This window comes from Aythya ferina (genome assembly GCF_964211825.1).
Source record: "Aythya ferina genome assembly, chromosome: 20".
Lineage (NCBI taxonomy): Eukaryota > Metazoa > Chordata > Aves > Anseriformes > Anatidae > Aythya > Aythya ferina.
Window position 1 is genome coordinate 11,319,018 of NC_140318.1, and position 20,177 is coordinate 11,339,194.

The following is a 20,177-nucleotide window of genomic DNA, read 5'->3' on the forward strand; positions in this document are numbered from 1 at the left end:
AGCAGCCCTGAGCTGGGTGCAAGGTGCTGGGTGCCAGGCACTGCCATGACCTCTCCCTGGCTGGCTGCACAAGAGAGGTGCTGGGGGACCAGACCGGGGGAACCAGGTTGGAAGTGATGGAAGCAGAAGGGTCCACTGGGGGTTGGTCCTTCTACCCATGGTCCTGCCTTGCTGTAAGGGGCTGTGCTCAGGGAGAGGAGTCCCAGCTTCACCACCACATGGGTCACACACCCATGAGCGGCTCCGGGCCATGCATGAACCAAGCCTGGCAGGGTTTATTCCTTGCCTGGACCTTGTGGACAGGAACATGCAAAACGAGATGCAAAGTGCGTGACTCCACCAGGCTGCTGGCAAGCTGCCCAAAGGGCCCCATGGTGTTGCAAATGTGGTATCTCTGCCTTAGGATCTTTATTTCATTGTTAAACTAAAGGCTGGCTTTGCTTGTCGGGTGTCCAGCTCTCATCACAACACATGTCCTGTGCACTTGCACCGCAGCTGATTTTTACGGGCTCCCAACCTGCAGAGCTGATCCTGAACCAGCTGTGAGGTCTGGTTCAGTGCAGGGACCCGGGACAGCCCCAGGCCATGCAGACAGCCCTGCCTGCACCTTGAGCTGAGAACCGCTGCCTGCACTGTGCAGTTGTCCTGTGCTGCTCCCTGCCAGATATTTGGGGAATCCAGGGCCCCATGTGCTGCTCGCTGAGGGGAGCAGGCTGGAAAGGCAAGACAGCGTGCTGGGAACCCAGCTGCAGCCTGAGAAGGCTTGCAAGTGTGTCAAAACAGAAAAATGTGCTGGGAACAGCTTTGCCCTTGCTCTCTTTGGCTCCTCCTGTGTGCACCAAACAAGGCCAAGTCCCAGGGCAGGCTGAGAGCACCGCTGCCTCGTGAGGCTACTGGAGCCCAGTGGGATGGGGACTGCTCCATCAGTGCATGGAGCACACGCTGGGAACAAGCCCTGCATCCCCATCAGGGCTCCGAGGTGCAGGACCAGGAGGATGGACCCAGCGCAGCTGGCTGGGAGAACGGCCTGTGGTCCTGCGGAGCAGCAGGGCTGTGGAGAACAGAAATCCTCGGGTGCAAGGAAGTGCCTGCAGTTCAGTGCAGGTCCTGATGGTGGGTTTGTTATTACAGCAATTAAGCTTCTGCTTCAAAATCGGAACTGTCCAGCCCATCCGTGGTCTTGGTAAGGGACTCCCAACCAGGCTGCAAGGGGCCACATCCATCCCCCCTGCTGTGTCAGGGCAGGGGACAGGCCTGGCCCGTGCTGGAGCTGCTCTGCCTGCCCTGCTGCGTGCCAGGCTGCCGAGCTGGGCTGGGTAGCAAGGGTGGGCATGAGCCAGGCCAGCTGGGAGGGACAGATGGACAGGTTGCCCTAGCAGTGAGGTGCCTGCATCCTTCGTCTGGGTCCCTGTACGTTTTCATCAGCAGCCACTAAACCTGCCAGCCCTGTGCCATGGGACATGGGGAGGAGGGAAGGAAGCTGTATCCATGCTCTTTCCCCAAAGGGCCGTGTTTGTGGTGTGGTGCCCAGATAGGTCTGTGCTGCCCCATGGGCAGGTGTAAGGAACAGCTTCCCACCCCCCGGGGACACCAGAACCCCTGTGGCACAGCAGCACCCGCTGCCCTCCAGGCACCTGTCCAGGACCTGCTGCTTACTGGGCTGAGCCCAGGTTTGGGGTGAGCCTGCCTTGGGGCTAATCCCATCCTCAGGGCTAATCTCAGACTGGGTGCTAATCCCATCTGGGTTAAACCAAGAGTCTGGGCTGAGCCCTGCCAAACCTGAGCTGGAGGAGTGATGCCATGAGTTGCTCTGTCCCACCCCATGGGTACAAGATGGCCCAGTGAAGGACTGGGGTTTTCCCACCAACTCCGCTATTCCAGGCTGCAGACCTGGCTGGGAGCAGTCCCTCTCTCCCTCACCCGGAGCCACACAGTGCAGGATACAGCCCCGCAGGGTCCCAGACACTGGGGCTGCGTCTCCCCGTGCTGCCTGGGTGCTGCAGGAAGGGCAGCACAGCCCTGGCAGCCCACAGGCTCTGAAGGCTGGGTTGTTTTGCAAGCCGGGAGCGCACGGGGTTAGCCTTCCCGTCCCCTCCTCCAGCCGTTCCCAGCCTATTCTACCTTATGTGTAGGAACTGGTTTTTCTTCCTGGGCTATTGTTTCCGCTGGATTGGTTAGATCGCTCCAGGCCTTGCTCAGATTTCCTTTCTCACGCTTTTTTTTTTTTTTTTTTTTTTTTTTAATTCCCGTTTTCTGCTGCAGCTTCTATTCTCACCCCAATTAAAGCAGCAGGTACTGCTGCTGGCTGGGGGAGGAAGGTGTCCCAGTCCGCTGGTGCCCATCATGGACACTGTGGGCTATGCTCTGATGCTGTCAGTGTTGTAACACCATTCCAAAATGGTGTTCCTGTGTCAGGGAGACTGCTCTTAGGTTGAGGCACCCAGGTCCTGGCTTGGGTCCCTGTCTGGCACAGCCTGCAAGCTGAGCAAGCTCCTCGGGCTCAAGATGCTGAATGTTCCATTTTTCTGCAGCCATGTTGACTAAATCTGTTTTGTTGCTCTTTAAACAAAAACCTACAGATCTGTCACAGGTCCCAGCTCCGTGATGGTGTTCTGCGCTGTGCAGTGGGATGGCAGAGCCACACACATGTGCTAAGCCAGTGACCAGATGGGCTGTTTGGGGTGGCTGCTGTCACACTGCTCCTGGCTCCTTGCCATGATGCTGCCACTGGTCACTGCGCTATTACCTTTCCAGACCAAGATCATCCCTCTGCCTTTCAACCACAGCTTCTGGGCAGGGGGTGAATCGTGGCCCTCTTGGGCCAGTGCTGTCCTGTGGAGGTGCACAGCATGGCATTGTGGCCAAGCTTGAACAGGGACACTGGTAGCACTGCTGGTGGTGGGGTGAGTGTGGGCACGAGCTGCCCTGGTGCCCCCAGGCATTTGGGTATGATGAAGTGCCCCTGGTGTCGAGTGCCAGCCCCTGCCCCCACCATAGAAGGAGATACCTGGGTGCCTCGGAAGATGCTGCCCTCTCCCAGGAGGTTTGGCACACTGACAGGGAAGGCAGGTAGCGAGCTGATGGTATCTGGCCAGGTGGGGAGGCAGTGTGTCCCTTGGGGGCCTCCAGATTGCACCATGGGCAGGCTTTGGTTCCCAGATAAAAATAGAAGTTGAAACATGAGCCCAGCTTTCCCGGCCACCACCATCACCACCCAGCTCTGCCTTGGCTGCTGCACCCATCACAGGGGCCCATGGGAGGCAGCAGGGAGTGGGTGAGGTGGGGAGGTTGTGAGCCACCTGGCCACAGAGGAGAGGAGCAATAGAGCACCTGGCCCAGGGTGGCCTCAGCCCTTTGCACAGGGTTGAAAACTGCTCTGGAGAAAAGCAGAGACCTTTCTGGGGCACGGATTTTAGACAGACATGACTTGGAAGGCTCATTGTGGAGTATGGAGAGAAACCCTCTGGCAATGTTATTCAGATGACCCCATGAGCCCAGCTGTGCAGAGGAGGGACAGCTGCCAGGGAAAGCCAGGGCAAGCAGGAAGAAGGGTAGCTGTTGTCTTAATACATAATAAGTATAATTTCCTAAAGCTTGCCTAGCACCTGGAGAACAGGACAGAGCCTTGAGGATGACTGCACATCCAACTCTGTGAACCCCTACCCTGGGAGGAAGGTGCAGGTACATAGCCTCTGCTTTCAGTGTTACGTTTTTGTGGCACGTGAATCAGGCAGAAAACAGATTCCAGTAGGGCCAGTGTGCAGTCAGGTAACTAAGAACAGTGCCGTGAGTGACTGTTAGTGGTCTGAGTGGTGGTCTTGTGTGTAGAAAGAAGAGCTTTTGCCCTTTACAGTTTCAAGGCTCTGACTTTCATTGTCGGAAAATGCATCTCCGGGACTTGCTCCTGGTGCCAAAATCAAATGCTCCTGAAGGTTTAGAGGATACTTTTTAGACAGATTTCCACCTGTTAGATTTCAGTTGAGATCCTTTCTAATACGGACAAGACCCTTTCTCTGTGTCCAGAGCTCAGGCAATCTGAGAGCTTGAGTTGGGTTGCTTTTTTCCAGCACTCGCATCCACCAGCCTTGAACATCCTCAGGCCAAGAGCTGAGATCTCATATGCAACTAGATAAAACTCTGTAGTTTGATGAGAGGACCAGCAATTAGGTGCACTGTGGAGAGCTGGGCAAGTTAACCCTTCTCCTGCTATGGCACAGGCTCTGTTGAGATGGCTCAGAACCGGACCTACAGGAGGTATGCTCCTTGGATCTGATGGCTGCGGGATGCACATTTGCACACTCAGGAGGGGCTCACCATTGCCCAGAGGTGGCTATAAAACAGGGAAGTTCATTTATGCAGGCAGAAGGCAGCATGCTGGCATAGGGCTGGAGGAACTGAGACACCAGCGGTCAGGCAGGGCGAGGGTGGGAAGGAATGGCTTGCCCGCTGGCCCCAGGAGCTCCTGGTGTGGAGCTCACCATGAAATAAAGGCATTGGGGATGCTGAGCAGCCTCATTATAAGGCGGTTATTACTGGTTTGGCTTTGTTATTAAACTTGTTGTAACCCCTAGGAGCCTGTCCCAGAGCAGCACCCCATTGTGCTGGATGCTGTATAAACAGGGCTTACGGCTACGGTTAAGGTTGGGTCAAGGGTGCGGGTGCTGCTGCAGCTCAAGCTTTTCAGAGGGGCTCAGCCCCCATCTCCAAAGCTTGCAGCCCAGCTAGTCAGGAGGAAAAATGAACAAAGGAGACTGGAGACAGCTGAGATGCAGCTGCAAGAGATGGAGGGACCGGGGCAGGGGGGGGATGCATATGACTGTACACAGCATTAGCGAGGGGTTGAGCATCTTACTTTTTTTTTTTTTTTTTTTTTTTCCCCTGGGAAATTCAGCTTTGCATGTGGGTTTAGGTGCAATGTCGGGTAAGATTCTCATCATTGCAAAGGCCTTGAGGTAATGAAAAGGGCTTTCGGTGTCGCTGACGATTAATCGCCCACAGTGCAGTGCTGACTACCCCAGGCAGTGCGACGGTGAAGCAGCAGCGGGATGGGGTTTGTGGTTAGGGACCTGCAGCTGTGAGCACGTGTGCGCAGAGAGGAGTGAGCGTGTCTGATGGGTAGGCGCTGCAGCTGGCACAGCATGGCATGGCATGGCATGGAACAACACAGCATGGCACCCAGAGCTGCTGTCACTGCAGGGACAGTGCCTCTGATGCTCAGCCAATGCAGAGGGCACCTCAGGTCCAAAAGAAGCACATGCTTGTGTGAAGGAAGGTGTGAGTGTGTACAGGGAGATGTGTAGGCGGTAGGGGGATAGTTGGACCAGATGATCTTGGAGGTCTTTTCCAACCTTAATGATACTATGATTCTGATATGGCTCCTATGCCAAGGTGCCTGGGAGCTCAGGGCAGAACTGGAGGGATCAGGGTGCTGCAGGCAAAACCCTGGCCCCATCCCTGCTGGATGCTGAGCCCACTCTCTCATCTTCCCTATATCACCCGGGGACTTGTTTGTGCTTCTCCACTGCAGGAGAGCTTCCCTCTCCTTGTCTGGAGGAGCTGACGGACCCCTGCCATCCAAAGCCATGTCCTGCTCTCACTGGGATGAGAGAGGGGGCTGCCCCAAAAAGGGAGCCTCAACAGGGGCACCCCACTGGAGTGGTGCCTGCCAGGGCTGTGTCAGCCCTGGCCGCTTTTCCTCTCCCCGGGGCTGACCTCTGTTGGTGCTATCTCCCCAATCTTGTCAGCTCCACTAATCTGCCCGTTTCAGTGCCTGTGGTTCTTGTTTTGTGCTCCCAGACAAATGAGGCCCTTCTAGCTGTCAGGTGAGCCTTTCCCAGAGCTTATGCAAATGATACTAATTAAAGGCATTCTTATCTGTTCGATTTCCCACACCTTTTGCCTCCGAGGGGGATAGAAAACTTTGTGTTTTAACTCTGTATTTCATGGCACTCAGAAGGACTGCCTAGGGAAAGCATTGGGAAATGCAACGGGTCACTCCTGATGAGAAGAGCTGGCTTATGCAAGTGTTGAAACACTTTATTATGCATGAGAAACCTTCCAGAAACAGATGACTAATAGCAAAGCGGGAGCAGAGAAAGCAGTGGGAACGCCATACCAGGCTGGCATGGGATCCCATGTCATCTTACCAGCTTAGCAGGGTTGGGCTAGGTCAGCACTTGCCTAAGAGACCTCTCAGAGTACCTGGCTGGCGATGAGGGAAGTGATGTTAATGATTCAATAAACAGAGCCCTTCCCTCTATGTGAACCAAAATGCCCCTGTGTAATCCCAGGGACCCACCGGCAGCCCTGTGGTTCCACTGGCAGCCCGTCACTTAGTTCACAGGGCCATACCAGTACTGTTGAATGATGCTGAGGCTGCAGTCCCATGTGGTCATCACGGTTCATCTCCTGGCATGGCTCTTGCTGCTTTGCTGGCAGATGGGTTTCAGTGGAGGCTGAAGAAGACTGGTGCACTGAAAGCAACCACTCCCCCAAGGCACTGGGCTCACACACCCGCGCTAGCTCTGCTGCTTCAGTGGGTTTGTTGGCACTCAAGGCAAGATGTTAGACCATCTGTACCAGAGCAGGAGCAGCAACATGCACCACTAAGATTCCTGGGGTGCTGGTGATGAGGTCAATAAGAAAAGCTCTTGGCACAAAAGGGAGGGGAAGTAGCCCAGCCCACTGCTTTCTGAAGCTCCTCTGGGAGGTGCAGCTGTCCCAAGGGCCTGGATCATGCTGTGCCAGGAGGTAGCCTTTGCACCTGCAGGAGTGTGGGGAGTACCTCCAGGTCGGATTGCTGAGGTTTGCACACTTTATGCATGGGCCTTGGAGTTGCTGCAGGTCAGAGGGGAATCCAGGCCCTCTGTTTGGGAGAGGAGGAAGGGAGTGTCTGAAGGTCAAAGCTGTGGCTGCAGCAAGAAGAAGCTGGGGGCATGAGCAGGAGATAATGAAACCTGACTCGGAATTCCTGCTTGGAATTTGCCAGTGCTTGTTACTGATTTTCTTTTACTGTCCTTCCCACCATCTCCCTCCTTTCTGGGCCCTCCCTGCTTTGGGTCATGGGCAGGGGGTCCCAAAGAGTCAGACATGTCTGTGTAGCAGGGCTTGGAGGCCACACGTGAGCAACCTGTGCTGCTGAGAGCTGGTTGGGCCTGAGCAACCTGCATGCCCATTATGGCAAGTTTTCTTTTCTCAATACATCCCTGAAAGAAACTTTACTTAAGGACTCTGGTTTCACAACCAGAATGAGAGTTGCAACCTCCATCCGGAGGAGTGGCCCTTTCACCACATGATATCCATCTCAGAGAGAGGGAAAGAAAGGAAGGGAAGAGGGTAGGCGGTGAGTAGGAAAAGAGATATTACTGCAGGTGGCTGTTGAGTAGTCCTGTGATATGGCGAGCAGAAGACGCCCAGGGAATTGTCTTGACATGAGCTGCCCTCAGTTGCCCCGGATAGTTCACTCTGGGCACTACCAGTATTGTCCTTTACAGCTGATGTTGATATATTGAGGATTTCCTAAGCCAGAAGCTCTCCAGGCAAAGAGTTGCATCTCACCAGCAAAAACAATATTGAAAAGAGCCTTCAGCACTGATGAGTGATACTGGCCTGGTGCTGTGTGTCAGCAGGGTGAATGGGAGAAGACCTGCAGGCCTGGAGACTATTTTGGGGACAATTCTTCTGTGCAAAGATCAGCACCACCAGGATAACTCTCAGAGCACTTGAATGATGCAGAGTTCAAGGATATCAAAGGAACGAGCAAGCCTGGCTCCTCTCCATCCTGCACCGCACCTTCCAGTTGCTGGGCACCAGCCTCTGAACTTCCAGCTGGGCTCACACCTGCCTCTTCAGCCAAGCTCACACTGGCTCTCAGGGCCATTCTGGAGTGCCAGAAAGTTTGGTTCCTGTTGTCTGTTGAACCTATGTTATCTCTGAGCTTAAGGAAAAGGTGGAGGCCCAGAGTGGGGACAGGATGCTGAGATGGCCCAGGAGCTCCAGGTTGGAGCATCCAGTCCCTTGAGTTTGTGCGTCACTGCCAGTGAAATCCCCCCCAGGGGGTGGGAGAGGCAGGGATCTTGCCCTAAACAAAAACGCCACCAGACAACCCAGCATTGCAAAAGGCACCTTGCTGCCTTGTCCTCCTTGTCCTGGGAAGACAGGGAGAGCCAGGGGGAGCCAGGGCAGTTCACGCTGCTGGGGCTGCAGCTGACCCAGCACAGGGATCCATCGGCACTGACTCGCTGTGATGTCTTCTTGGTCCGGGGCCACTGGCATCACCCCTTCTCCCCATGTCATAGTTCTTGGTGGTGGCTCTTGGTGTCATAGTTCTTGGGGTGGGGGTTGGCACAGCTGCTGCTGTGGGCGCAGCAGATGCGGGAACAGTGGGACAGGAGCTGTGGAAGTGATGGTGCCTGCACCAGGATACAGCTCCACTGGGCAGATGGGAGCAGGGAGAAGGGACAACAGTGAGGGACCATAGTGAGGAAAACAGGTTGAGCTGAGATGGAGCAGATTCACTCCTCACCTTTGACATGGACACAGCAAGCAAAGCCCAGGGAAGCAGAGGCAGATCGCAGCCATCCCAGCCGCCCAAAAAAGCCTGCATTTGGCATGGAGCTGAATGGGCGGCCAAGCCATGGCGCAGCAACGGGAGCTGGGAAGTGCGTGCCCGTCTCTGCCCAGCTGGCACCAGCAGCACCAGTGCCCATGCACCTGCACGTGCACCACACTGGGCATCCAGCACTGGCCCCGCTCGCACTGCCTGCGACAGGGCTGATTCACACGGGGCGCTAGAAGCCGGTCTGCCGTGGGAAAGTGCACCCGCCATGGCTCCCGAGCGCCGGGATTGCTTCAGCAGGGGTGCAGCCAAGATCTGTTTCACAGCGGGCAGAGCAGATCTCAGCTGGGATTTACCAGTGACTAAGCGTGTGCTGGCAAGGGCTGCCCTAGCGTGAGAAAGCACTAGCTGCTCCTCCTTGGAGGTGTGCTCGCAGGCTGTGCCGGGACACATGGCTCCCGGGCACCCACAGAGACAGGCACCCTCTGTGTGACAGAGCATGGGGGCTTTCAGACCCTGTGGGGACGGTGGGGGCTGCAGCCATCCAGCCCCCTTCTCCTGGGCAGAACTCACCCCTTTGCTTCAGGTGCCCCAAGCTGTGGGGTGGAGATGCAGTGTCCCTTCCTGTTGCAGTGTCGCCCCAGCTCACACCCCAACAGCATCCTCAGGTGCTGCCGGGGCCCTGCTGTCTCACCTCTGTGAAGAGTTTTGTTTGTATGTGTGCACTGCTGTCTGGGGCAACGGCTAATCACAATGGGTCTGGGGAGACCAAGCCAAGGAGGAAAAACTCATCCCTTCCCCATCACAGAGGCTGTCCCCAGCTGTCCTGTGCACCAGCCACTCACAGGAACTGCTCCAAACCCCTGTGTGGTGAAGCTGGGATGCAGGAACCGCACCAAGCCTAAGGCCACCACCAGCCCCTGCATGGCACCCAGTCAGCCTGGCATTATCTAGGTGGCAGACTACCCTGCTCCCTTCATTTCTATAGTCTCATTTTGGCAAGGAATTAAAAAAAAAATTAACTGCAATTTTTATTACAGCTAATTGGCACTGCTGCTAAGTGGCTTATCAAGCTCTGGAGCCTGCCCTGTGCTTTGGCAAGCTGAGGGTGGTGAAGGCCCGGAGGCTTTGGAGATGGCAAAAGGCACATAGCAGAGCATCTAGGAGCCCCAAGCAAGTGTGAAATGCACGGCCACCCTAGGCAGCCAAGGTGTACATGGCTCTGAGGGGTGGATTGCACCTGGGTTGCAAGGATGCTGGATTTCAGGAAAGCAGAGAAATTTGCCTGAGGTCACCCTGTGCACCTGAGGGAATGAGGGCCCCATGCCCATGCCCAGCACGCCCACATTGCAATGATAGGCTGCATGAAACAGAACCCGGCCATCCTCACATGTCCTGGCCCCTTGCAGCCACGCAAAGACTTTGGGTGGCTCTGGAGGGGCAGAACTAGTTGTTCCCTTTTTCAGTGTCACCTAGGAATCCCATCACAGGGAAGGAAGCACCCTGGAGAGCAGCAGTGTATGAAAGCAGCTTCTCATGCACTGCACTTGGTGTGACAAGGCAACAGCAGACCTCAGGGAGCAGGGACAAGGCAATGCAGAGCAGAAGCACAGAGCAAGTGGGAGCTGCAGCCAAAACTCCTGAAGCTAGAGGCTGCAGCAGGACAGCTCTGGTGTTGAGGCAGCCCTGCAGGTCTGGCCTGCGCAGGCTGTGAACTCCTAGAGCCCCAGAGGGATGGTCCTGTCCTGCAGCATCAGCATCAGGTCAGCTCCACTGTGCAGAAACTCTGAGGTTGTGCAGTCCCAGGGCAGCGGGTGACACTTGTTCAAGTATAAGGACATGGTCTGTCTCTCCCTTCTCTGCCCCGGATCCATCCATGCCCCTGTTCCCTTTTTATCTTTCATCTTTCAAGGGATGGCTCACAGGCACAGCTGAGCCAGGGCAGAGTTGGAGAAGGAAGAGGGAAGGCAGGAGGCAGAGGAATGAATGAGAACCATGAGATCTCCAGCTCTGCCTAGTCCAGGCAGTCAAAGCCTAAGATCAGATCAGATGGTATCGGGCAGCCTCCACCTGTTATCATGTCACCTTCCCTCATGTGATGTTGGCAGTGAAATTTGAAGTGACATCTGCTTTATGATCTGATAACTCAAAATGTTGATCTGGCCCCTCAGCTGAGCTTCTCTCAACTGAAGTTCTCTCAGCTGAGATCTTCTTTCTGCTTTGCTGGGGTTTCACAGTTTCACTTCCTCTGGGTACATGACTTATAACATGAGAGCCCAGAGGGCGCCTGGTTTTGGCATGGAGCCGGGCAGGCTGGGGCCACATGCTGCTCCAGGACAGGGGTCCTTGGGATGCATCAGCATCTGCTGCTCTCCCAGAGTGAGTGAGAAAAAGCAGGACTGGGGAGCAGGAGAAGGGTGCAAGCATCTGAACCACATTAGAAAAAGCAGGAGATGCCTGATGCACACAGTCATGCAAATGAGGGGAGTTTTGCAAAATTAGCTTTTGTGGGTGATGCAGAGGCTCCCAAGTCACTTGGGTGCTTTCAAAACAGCACCACATCCATCTCCATTTGTTTTGATCATGCTGCTGCTCTGCCAGGCTGGAGCAGGGGTTCAGGCTTTGAGCACCAAGCAGCATAACATGCAGGCAGGCTGACTGCTGCCTTCAGCCTATCCAGGCACCCCCTCTCCTCCTCCTCTCCATCCCCAGCAGTGTCCAGGGGGCTGCAAATGCTTTCTTCTGCCAGGCAAGGAGAATGCTGGGGCCATGCTGCTGCTGTGGAGGCTGCAGGGAAGGGGCAGAAGCTCTGCTGAGCTGAGGCCACACAGGGCTAGGAGGACGCAGCTGGGATATGTGGCCCCCACTGCACAGCTACAGTGGGGCTGTGCCCACCTCAGGCTCTGCCTTCAAGGACCAGAGCCTGGCATCTTCTCGTAGCCCAGGCTGGAGACTGAGTGTTGGTTTAGCAGGTGCTGCAGAGGATGCAGGTAGAAATCCCTCCTCCTGCTGCGGGGCAGATCTGCCGGGACATCGTGGCAAGCTCATTTTCAAACAAATCACCCTTACTGAGACAGTGTGTGGGAAGCAGGGGCATCTTTGCACCTCCCCGTGACCCTAGCGCTGTTCCAGCCAACACACCACAAACACGCAGAGCTGCTGAGGGCCCGCGCCAGTGCCCACTCAGGCAGTGGAAAGTTTTTCTGGTTTCAACAGGCTTTGGAGCAAACCCCCAGGCAGGGAACTTGTTCTGGTTGGTGAAGTTATGCACCTGTCTCACTGCTTTCCTTGCGTGCAACATGCCCAAAACACTCTGCAAGCGAAAAAAAAAAAAAAAAAAAAAAAAAAAAAAAAAAAAAAAAAACAGACCCTTAAAACAATCATCCTGCTGGTTTCCACTGCCTTAAAATGCTCTCAGGGAGGGTAAGGGGAGGCCGAGCACATCTGGCTGCCAGCTGTACCCTGAGCTCTGCCCGAGAAGCCTGGCAGGGACAACCCTGGCCGGACAGTTGGAGACTCCCATGGTAAACCAGGAGTCAGGTGGTGCATGGGCCAGGCTGTGGCTGCAGCCCAGGTGGCCGAACAGGGCAAGCCGAGACCTCAACACATCTCAGCGTCCACAGCCATCCTCCAAAGCTTTAGTGAGATGCAAGAGAACAAGTCGTGAACCCACAGCCCAGCCTTTGGGTGTCTGCTTGATGTTTCAAGGCAAACCTCAGTTTCTGGTGTTTTCAGGCATCATGTAGGACAGGTATGGCTTTACCCAACTTAAAGATATGGCACCTCTGGGATGGAGGATCTTGTGGCTTGTACATCCCAGAGTTTTTGTCCACTTCCATTGTGCGACCTCCACTCAATGGGACAGGCTGTGCCTCAGTTTCCCCATGCACGTGAGTGGGAGTGCCCAGTGATGGGGCTGTGTGCTGAAGGTATTTTCTTGGGCTGTAGGTGTCCCAGCCACCATCTCACCACCTTCCCTCCCTCTTTTCCCAGGTGTGCAACTGCAACAAGTACCTGAAGGTCCCAAAGGAGAGGATGAGGCAGCTGGTGGAGGGCAGCAAGCACTCAGCGGGGGACGGCGGCACAAGTACGAGTGCGGGCAGCGGGGGCTGGGTGGGGCGGTCAGAGACCAGGGTCCTGCAGCTGACCCAGGGCTGCGCACACCCGCGTGGGCTGGGTCCCTCCGATACGGAATGGGGACCCTGGCACCAGGCTGTGGCCGGGTACAGATGTGGACCTGCTGAGCTCTCCCAGGCTCCTCCTTGGCCATGCTCATGCACGTCTGAGCACAGACATTGCCCCCCAGCAGCCCCTGCAGAAGAGCTGCATTGCCCAGCAGGAGCACAGCTAGGTTTTGCATGGGAAGGTGTGGGGTGGGTGAGATGCCAGTGGTGGCTCAAGTGTCAGCCTGAGGCCATTGCTGCCTGACTTGGGAAACATGGCTGGGGCTGCAAAATGCCTCCACACTGCCAGTGGTTGCTAATGTGCAACACAGTGCCTTTCTCACCTTCACAGAAGCTGTTAAACTAGGTCAGGCTGCAGGCAGAATGAGTTAAGTGCTGCTACTGGCACGGGGAGCGTAGTTTGGTGTCATGATGAATGCTTGGGAAATGTGTGCTCACCCCACTGCACCCCTCGAGCCTGGGTCTGCTGCCAACCCTTGTACTGCCTGTCAGCATGCCTCAGTTTTCCCATTTTCTCAAGCTGGGCAAGGCACAGGCCACTGTGTGCTGCTGGGTGGCTGCAGCTTTGCCAGGGGTAACACACGTGGCCCAGAGGATGAGGGACGTGGTGAGTTTTCACATGGCGCCAGCAGCCTGGGAGCACTGCACTACCCCAAAGGCCAGGGCATCCTCTCCATGGTTTCTCTGGTGAGGGCACTCACTGTTTGTGTGTACCCAGGGACCAGCCAGGCCTGTTCAGCCAGTTCTGGAGTATGGGAAATAGCAATGCTGTGGTTTGCATTCAGGCGTGTGATCATTTTCCCCATCCCCCTTCAGAGGGGTTGATGGCACTTGGGGGGCTCACACAGCATCTCTGCTCCTCCACAACACCTCTGTGCCCCCCCCCTCACTGCTCCAGCCTTTACACCATGTCTGCAAGACCCCCACACCTCCCTGTGCCTTGCAGCCTCTCATGGTTCCCCTGCTGCAGAGGGATGGGGTCAGCAGGGACCCCATGCTGCTGCACCAGGCAGGAGCACCATGTCAGGCATAACCACGCCAAGGAGAATCCTTCACCACAGAGCAGTCAGTGGCAAAGAAAACACCACAGCATCCTTGGGGGGGTGCTCTTTTGCTGCAATGGAGTTGCAAAACAAAAGCTGATTCACCTGGGCTGTGTCTGTGCCCAGGAGCAGCCAGGTGGGCACAAAGTGTGGATCTCACCAAGCCTAGAGCAGGGATCCCATGGAACTGCCAGGAGGTTCCCTGTGTCTTGCCACACTGGGATTTCTGTTTCTGTTCAGACTCTGCTTGGGTGCTGCTGGGATTGAGAGCATCAGCATGAACTGAAGTAGGCTGTCCCTGGAATGGCCCACTTTGTGTCAAGTTTTGGGGAAGAGAAGAAGAGAAAGGATGTGATGATGATGTGCCACTGTCAGGCAGGTGGTGGGAAAAGTGGCAGCAGTGGGACAGGCCAGACAGCAAGAGTTCATGAGAAAAATAACAATTGTTTTCCAATCTCTGTTGCATTTTCCATCTGGTGGGAGTGGGTGGAGGGGAACTGCTTGGCTGGCCCATTGCAGTCCCAAGCTCAGCTCTGGCCTGGGCCTCATCAGTTCAGATTTATCCCCTTGGCCCATGGGCAGATGCTTGTCCAGCATCCTAAGCCTTGGCAAGAAACCTTGCACCTAGGTTGCAGGGAACCTTCCCCCTGACACAGCCATACTTTCCCTGCATAAGAGCTTGGATGGAACTGCTGGAAACTGTTTCAAGCCCAAACATCTTTGCCCTGTGATGCCTTTTTTCCCAATGGGGTGCCCAGAACAGCTTTTTTTTTTTTTTTTTTTTTTTTTTTAGGGGGGGTGAGGAGGGCAGGCTCTGTGCCTGGAGCAGGCTGAGGATGGGGGAGCAAGAGGTGACAGTGCTACAGGTCCCCACATGGCACAGGCAAGATGTGATGTGGCTGGAGGCTGTTGGCAGCATATGGGCTCCTGAATGACCCAGGTGGATGGGATGTGTCACAGGCTCTCGTCCAGCCAAGGGAAGCTTCTTGCTTAGTCACTGTGGTATAACTGGCTGGCACGGTGCCCTGGCACTTGGGGATACTCTGCCAGATGTAATCTGGTCCCTGGGAAAGGCAAGGAAAGGATGTAGCCCTCTAGAGCAGGTTAGGATTTGACAAACAGAATAGGCTTCTTTCATCATAAAATTGCCCCATTCCATCTGAAATATTTCGTAAAACACAAAAACAACCATTACTGCTTTGCTTGGAGCTGTGCTGCTAACTAAGTATGCCAGTCTCCTCGGGTGTTTGTGTGCTGCCACGTGTCACTGCTGCATGAGGGAAGAACTGATAGCAACTGGATGCTCTATCAGGAAAAATCACATAATGAGCCAACCCAGCAGCATTGTCTTTGTACAGCCTCTGGCCAATTTCTGCTTAAAAACCCTCTCCAGCTCCCCCACATGCAGACTGGAGCAGTCTGACCCCATCAGCCCTTGCTGCCTTGGGAAGCCCTTGTTCCTGCTACATGTGATGCTGGTTGCTGGACATGTCCTCACTGCCACTCCAGGATGGAGAGAGGCAGAGGAGCAGAGCAGGGGGGTTGGGTATCCTGAAGCAGCATCCTGGAGAGCCAAAAGCATGGCAGGGCTGGTACTCAACACCTGTACCGCCCCTCCTCCATGCAACCTGCAGGTGCAGGAGGATATGTGCAGCCCTATGTGCTGCTGGAGGAGCAGCCATGAAGTGCCCCCGCAGTGAGGCAGGATGGCATGGGGTTGGTGGGGCTCCAAGCAGATGGGCTAGGGCATCTGCTTTGTCCCCCCAACCCTGAAGCCATAACTCAGGGTTTTCTCCCCTGCCCTCAGCTCCAGCAGGGGCTGTGTGGGGTGTGCAGGCAGGCAGAGGAAGAGCTGCAAGACTGCAGTGAGCAGGGAAGGAGCACAGCAGCTCCCAGCCAGGGCTGAGCCAGCACAGTGCCGCACCTGGATGTAGGTGGGCATGGGCTGGCCAGATAGCTTTCCTCAGCCTGGTGCTCCGATGCACCACAGCACATCTTGTGTCTAAAGCCTTGAGGATGGATGTGCTTTTTTTATGCTCTGCTTCCCTGATCTGCAACATTTGGCTTTGCATCAGGCCAGTCTGACTGGCACGTGGGAAGGCATGCAGTCCCCGTGCTTTGCTGTCCCACAACGGCTCTCACACTTGTGGAGAATCCCATGCATCCCTGCTGCCTCATCCATAGCACCAAAACTGGCATGTGGGGGTGGCCAACACACCTTGCATGTGTCCAGCTGCTCTACAGTTTTGGGCAGGGAAGGACACCAGTCTTTAAGGGCCTGCACCCATGGGCTGCGGGGCTTCCCAGCTCAGACCAAGCAACCAGGAGCTCATCCCCCAGCGTGCAGTGTTGTGTAGGAGTCTTTCTCACTTGTACCTACAGATGGGGCAGGGATGGGACTGCAGAGGTGCCACACAGAGTTGGGAGCAGAGGCTGCGGTGGGGACATGTGCTGGGGCCACACAAAGCTTTGCTCCTGCCTGGCCACCAGCTTTGGAGTGCAGAACTGGTGGGGTTTGTTCCCATGGTGGCATGCAGAGATTATAGCAACTGAAGGTGCCCCTTGCCTTGAGCTCATCCTCCCGCCACCGCCCTGGGAACGTCTCAAGAACATGACCAGGCCAGGTTGCACAATTCCAAGTCCTTTGTCCTTTGCTTATCTGACTTTGTGAGGAGGAAAAGATAACCAGGCATCTTCAGCGCCCTGCAATCGAGTGTGTTTCTCAGGCTCGTAACTCCTCTTATCAGGTTCAATCTCTTACCACGGCGAGGTTTCCCATGCACCTTTGTACTCCAAGAATGCTCCCAGGTCTGCTTTCAGACTTGTGCAAAGTCTTTACAGCATGCGCTTTCTCCAAAACACCTAATCCTTAATTGCCTAATTATGGACGAGTCTCCCGTGTGTGTGCACGATGACAGCTGGGTGTGGCTGTGGGGCTGTGGGAAGGGTTCAGCTTGCACAAGCACTGCTGGAGCCCCAAGTCTCTTGGGCTGGGGCAGGAGGCTGTGGTGAAGGATCTGCCTAGGTGACACAGAAGGACCCAGGCCAGAAACAGGTCCTGGGGGCAGGATACAGTGTAGGAACAGGCAACTGGGGGGGGGGGGGCTAGGGAGGGGGCATTACCCATTGGTGCTCTGACACTGAAGCCCTGAGGGTTCCCAGGGCACCCACACATGGGGACAGGTTGTTTGCAGCCAAACCAGGGCTGCATGGTCTGAGAAAGGGGAACGGACACAGCTTCACACTGGGTTTGATCCTGCTCCATCCCAGCTTCCCAGGCTCTCCTGTGCCCCCATCTTGCAGTGGGGGGAAGAGGGAGTGTCTCAGTGCAGACATAGGGACTGCAGGGTGCTAGTGCCACTGTCATGGTGGGCTTGGAATACAACCCCACAGCCCTGGTGGCCTCTCTGTGTGGGGGGTGCACATGCCCCACCCCGTGCCCCCATCCCTCCCAGCGGGTTCATAGTCCCTGGGCTGTGGGCAGGATCTCTCAGCAGAGCACGCAGCCCTTTTCTTGGGTCTCTGGAACAAGACCACCCTCCTCCATTGCAGCACCTGAGTCTGAGGCCACAGGATCCCTGCATGCTGTGTCCTACCTGGGGCACCCCACTGGCTCCACATCCCCCTGGGTGAAGCTGCCACTGGTTTTAGGGCACCAGCACCCATCCTGTGCCCCAAGGCACAAGACATGGCCTTGCAGTGGGTCTGACAGAAGGGGGTCTCTCACATGCCAGTGGGCTCATGCCACCACCTCCATCCTGGGGCCCTGGAGTCCATGGCAGTGGCTGGGGCAGGAGGAAGGGTTCCTGCGGGGACAATGAGCATGTCTCTGGGCTGCAGAGAGCTGGCTCCCACTGCTGGGGGTGGCCTTGCTCAGCCAGGTGGAACTGATGCAGAAATAAGCAAAACTGGAGTCCTGCAGCATCCTTGCTCCCCTGGGCACAGCCATGTTCTCTGCGAGGATTTATCAGGTGAGGTGTTGTTGTGGGGAAGCTACAGCTGTGCTTTGTGTTTATTTTGGGGTCATAAAGTCACAGAACCATAGAAAATCCTGACCCACAAGGATCATCAGGTCCAACACCTGGCTTCGCACAGGACCACCCAAAAAAATCAGACAATGTGTCTGAACATTGTCCAAATGCTTCTTGAACTTTGTGAGGCTCAGTGTCATGCCCACGTCCCTGGGCAGCCTGTTCAGTGCCCGACCACCTCTGGGTGCAAAACTTTTCCCTAACCCCCAGCCTGACCCTCCCCTGTCCCAGCTCCGTGCCGTTCCCTCGGGTCCTGCAGAGCTCAGCGCCTGCCCCTCCGCTCCCCTCGTGAGGGAGCTGCAGGCCGCCATGAGGCCTCCCCTCAGCCTGCTCTGCTTGGGGCTGAACAAACCGAGGGCCCTCAGCTCCTCACACGCCTTCCCCTCCAGACCCTTCACCATCCCTGTAGTCTTCCCTTGGAGGCTGTCTAAGAGGCTGGTGTCCTTCTCTTGTGGCACCCCAAGCTGCACACAGTGCCTGAGGTGAAGCCTGGCTCTGTCATCCCTGGGTGAGCAGGGCATGAGGGGGAGAAGTGAGCAAGAGGCAAAAGAGCTTTTTATTTTCAAGATGTTTTATAATGGGATTATTAGTTCCCAAGAGGTGTTTCTAATTGATTTGGTAAGGAATTGCTTTCATTTCTCCTCCGCAGGGTTGCAGTGGGAATCTAGCCTCTGGTGCAAACTGTCACAGATTTCATGAAACCACAGATCTGACACCCGCCCCCCCCCCACCCCAGCATGTTGGAAGGACACATCTGTCCCCCTGGCCCCACGCTCCCCCCATGTGCCATTTGCTCCACCTCTGACGGACTCAGCCCCCGCTTGGGGCTCAGGGTACAGTGTCGGGGTGAGCTGCAGTGTGGCCCCACTGGAGCAACATTGCATGGGGAGAAAGAACTCCCTCCTTCCAAAAATGTCCCTTTTTCCCAGGAAAAACTTTTTTTTTTTTTTTTTTTTTCCCCAAGGATCTGCCCTTTTCACACCATGGTTTTCCTGGTGGACACTGCCTGGCCAGCACCCTGCGCCTGGTGCCCAGCAGCCCTTTCACTGTGGTGAGGGGAGCACAGGCATCTTCAAAAGCCCTGCAAAGAATTCGGTGGGAGGGGGAGAGGGGGTTTTACAAGCTCCTATTCAAAAATGGTTACTTTGAAGTGATGTAGCTTTTTCAACCCTTTGAAGCACTACAATTAGGAGGGGGCTGGTGCAGGCATAAGGCACAGCACTGGATGACTATCACGGCCTTTCTCTTTCCTGGGCTCTTAAGGGACAAACTTTTCCTCCCTGCCTGCCTCTTTCTCACAAGCCACCTACCAGGGGGGTGAGACTGGGTGTCTGGGGAACTGGAGGTCTAGCAGGGAAGGAGAGGTCTCTGATTTGCTTCGCCCACTGGCAAGAGCCAGGGGGATGCTGCTGCAGGCAGCACCAGGGTGGATGGATGGAGCATGCCCAAAGGGAGTGCAGATTGCCAAGGGCATCGAGGCTGACTGTGCCCTCATGCTGCTGGGGCTGAGATGCTGCAAGGTTGGGAAGGGGCATCCGTGGCGTGGGAAGGTTTTCATGCAGCATCAGTGCTGGCTGCTGTCACTGTCACTGCGATTATGGTTGGATCCATCCCATTGGGGTCCTGGAGTCCAATACAGTTTTGGTGCTTAAGAACAGAACAGGCACCATGAATAGAATAGAGGAAAAGAGTATATTTTTGTCTGCATGTTATGAACTGAGACTGAAGGAAAGCAAGTGACTGGCCCAGGGTTATCCAGGGTGGCTGGTCCACGTGCTTGGGGCACATCCCATGGCTTGGCCTTCCCAGAGAGCTGGTCCCTGTGTGGCCTGGCTGAGGGCTCCCGTGCCATCAGGACACATGGGCTAGGGGGAGGCAGGGATGGGATGAGAGCTGCACTCCCTCCCCAGCCTCCCACTGGTGGACTCTGTCTTCCAGAAGCCCCCAGGAATGAGGATCCCCACACACACACACTATCCTCACTCCAAGCAACTCGAGGATCTTAGAACAGCCAGATGTTTCACCGGATGTGAAAATTTGTAGAAAATGAGAAACTTTTTTTTTTTTTGATTGTTTGGCTTTTTGCATCTTCAGGGAGACTGTATAGGGTGGCTCTGATGGGACAGGGTGGCCATTATGGGGTAGCCATTTAGCCTTGCTTTCTCCCACCAAAATTCCTGGTGTGTTGGTATGCAGGGACAAGCCAGCCAGGACCCCTGGTGCCCCCTTCAGTGTGGCTGGCCCCCAACGAAGTCATTTCTGATCCTCAAAAGGGGCAGGTTGGAAGCCCCAGAGATGTGGCTGGAGAGCTGCAAGATGCCTTTTCCTTTTATTGTCTTAATTGATGCTGGGCAGGACGAAT

At 55.5% G+C, this 20,177-nt stretch overlaps 1 protein-coding gene across 13 annotated transcripts in view; it reads left to right on the top strand.

The window, feature by feature from the left end:
- EXD3 (exonuclease 3'-5' domain containing 3) overlaps positions 1 to 20,177 on the top strand; it is a 300,789-nt gene that overhangs the window by 275,091 nt on the left and 5,521 nt on the right. For all 13 annotated transcript variants that reach the window (XM_084494495.1, XM_084494500.1, XM_084494498.1 and 10 more), the window contains one exon: positions 12,551 to 12,644. In XM_084494495.1, the coding sequence (XP_084350621.1) occupies positions 12,551 to 12,644 (94 nt within the window). The remainder of the gene's footprint in view (positions 1 to 12,550; positions 12,645 to 20,177) is intronic.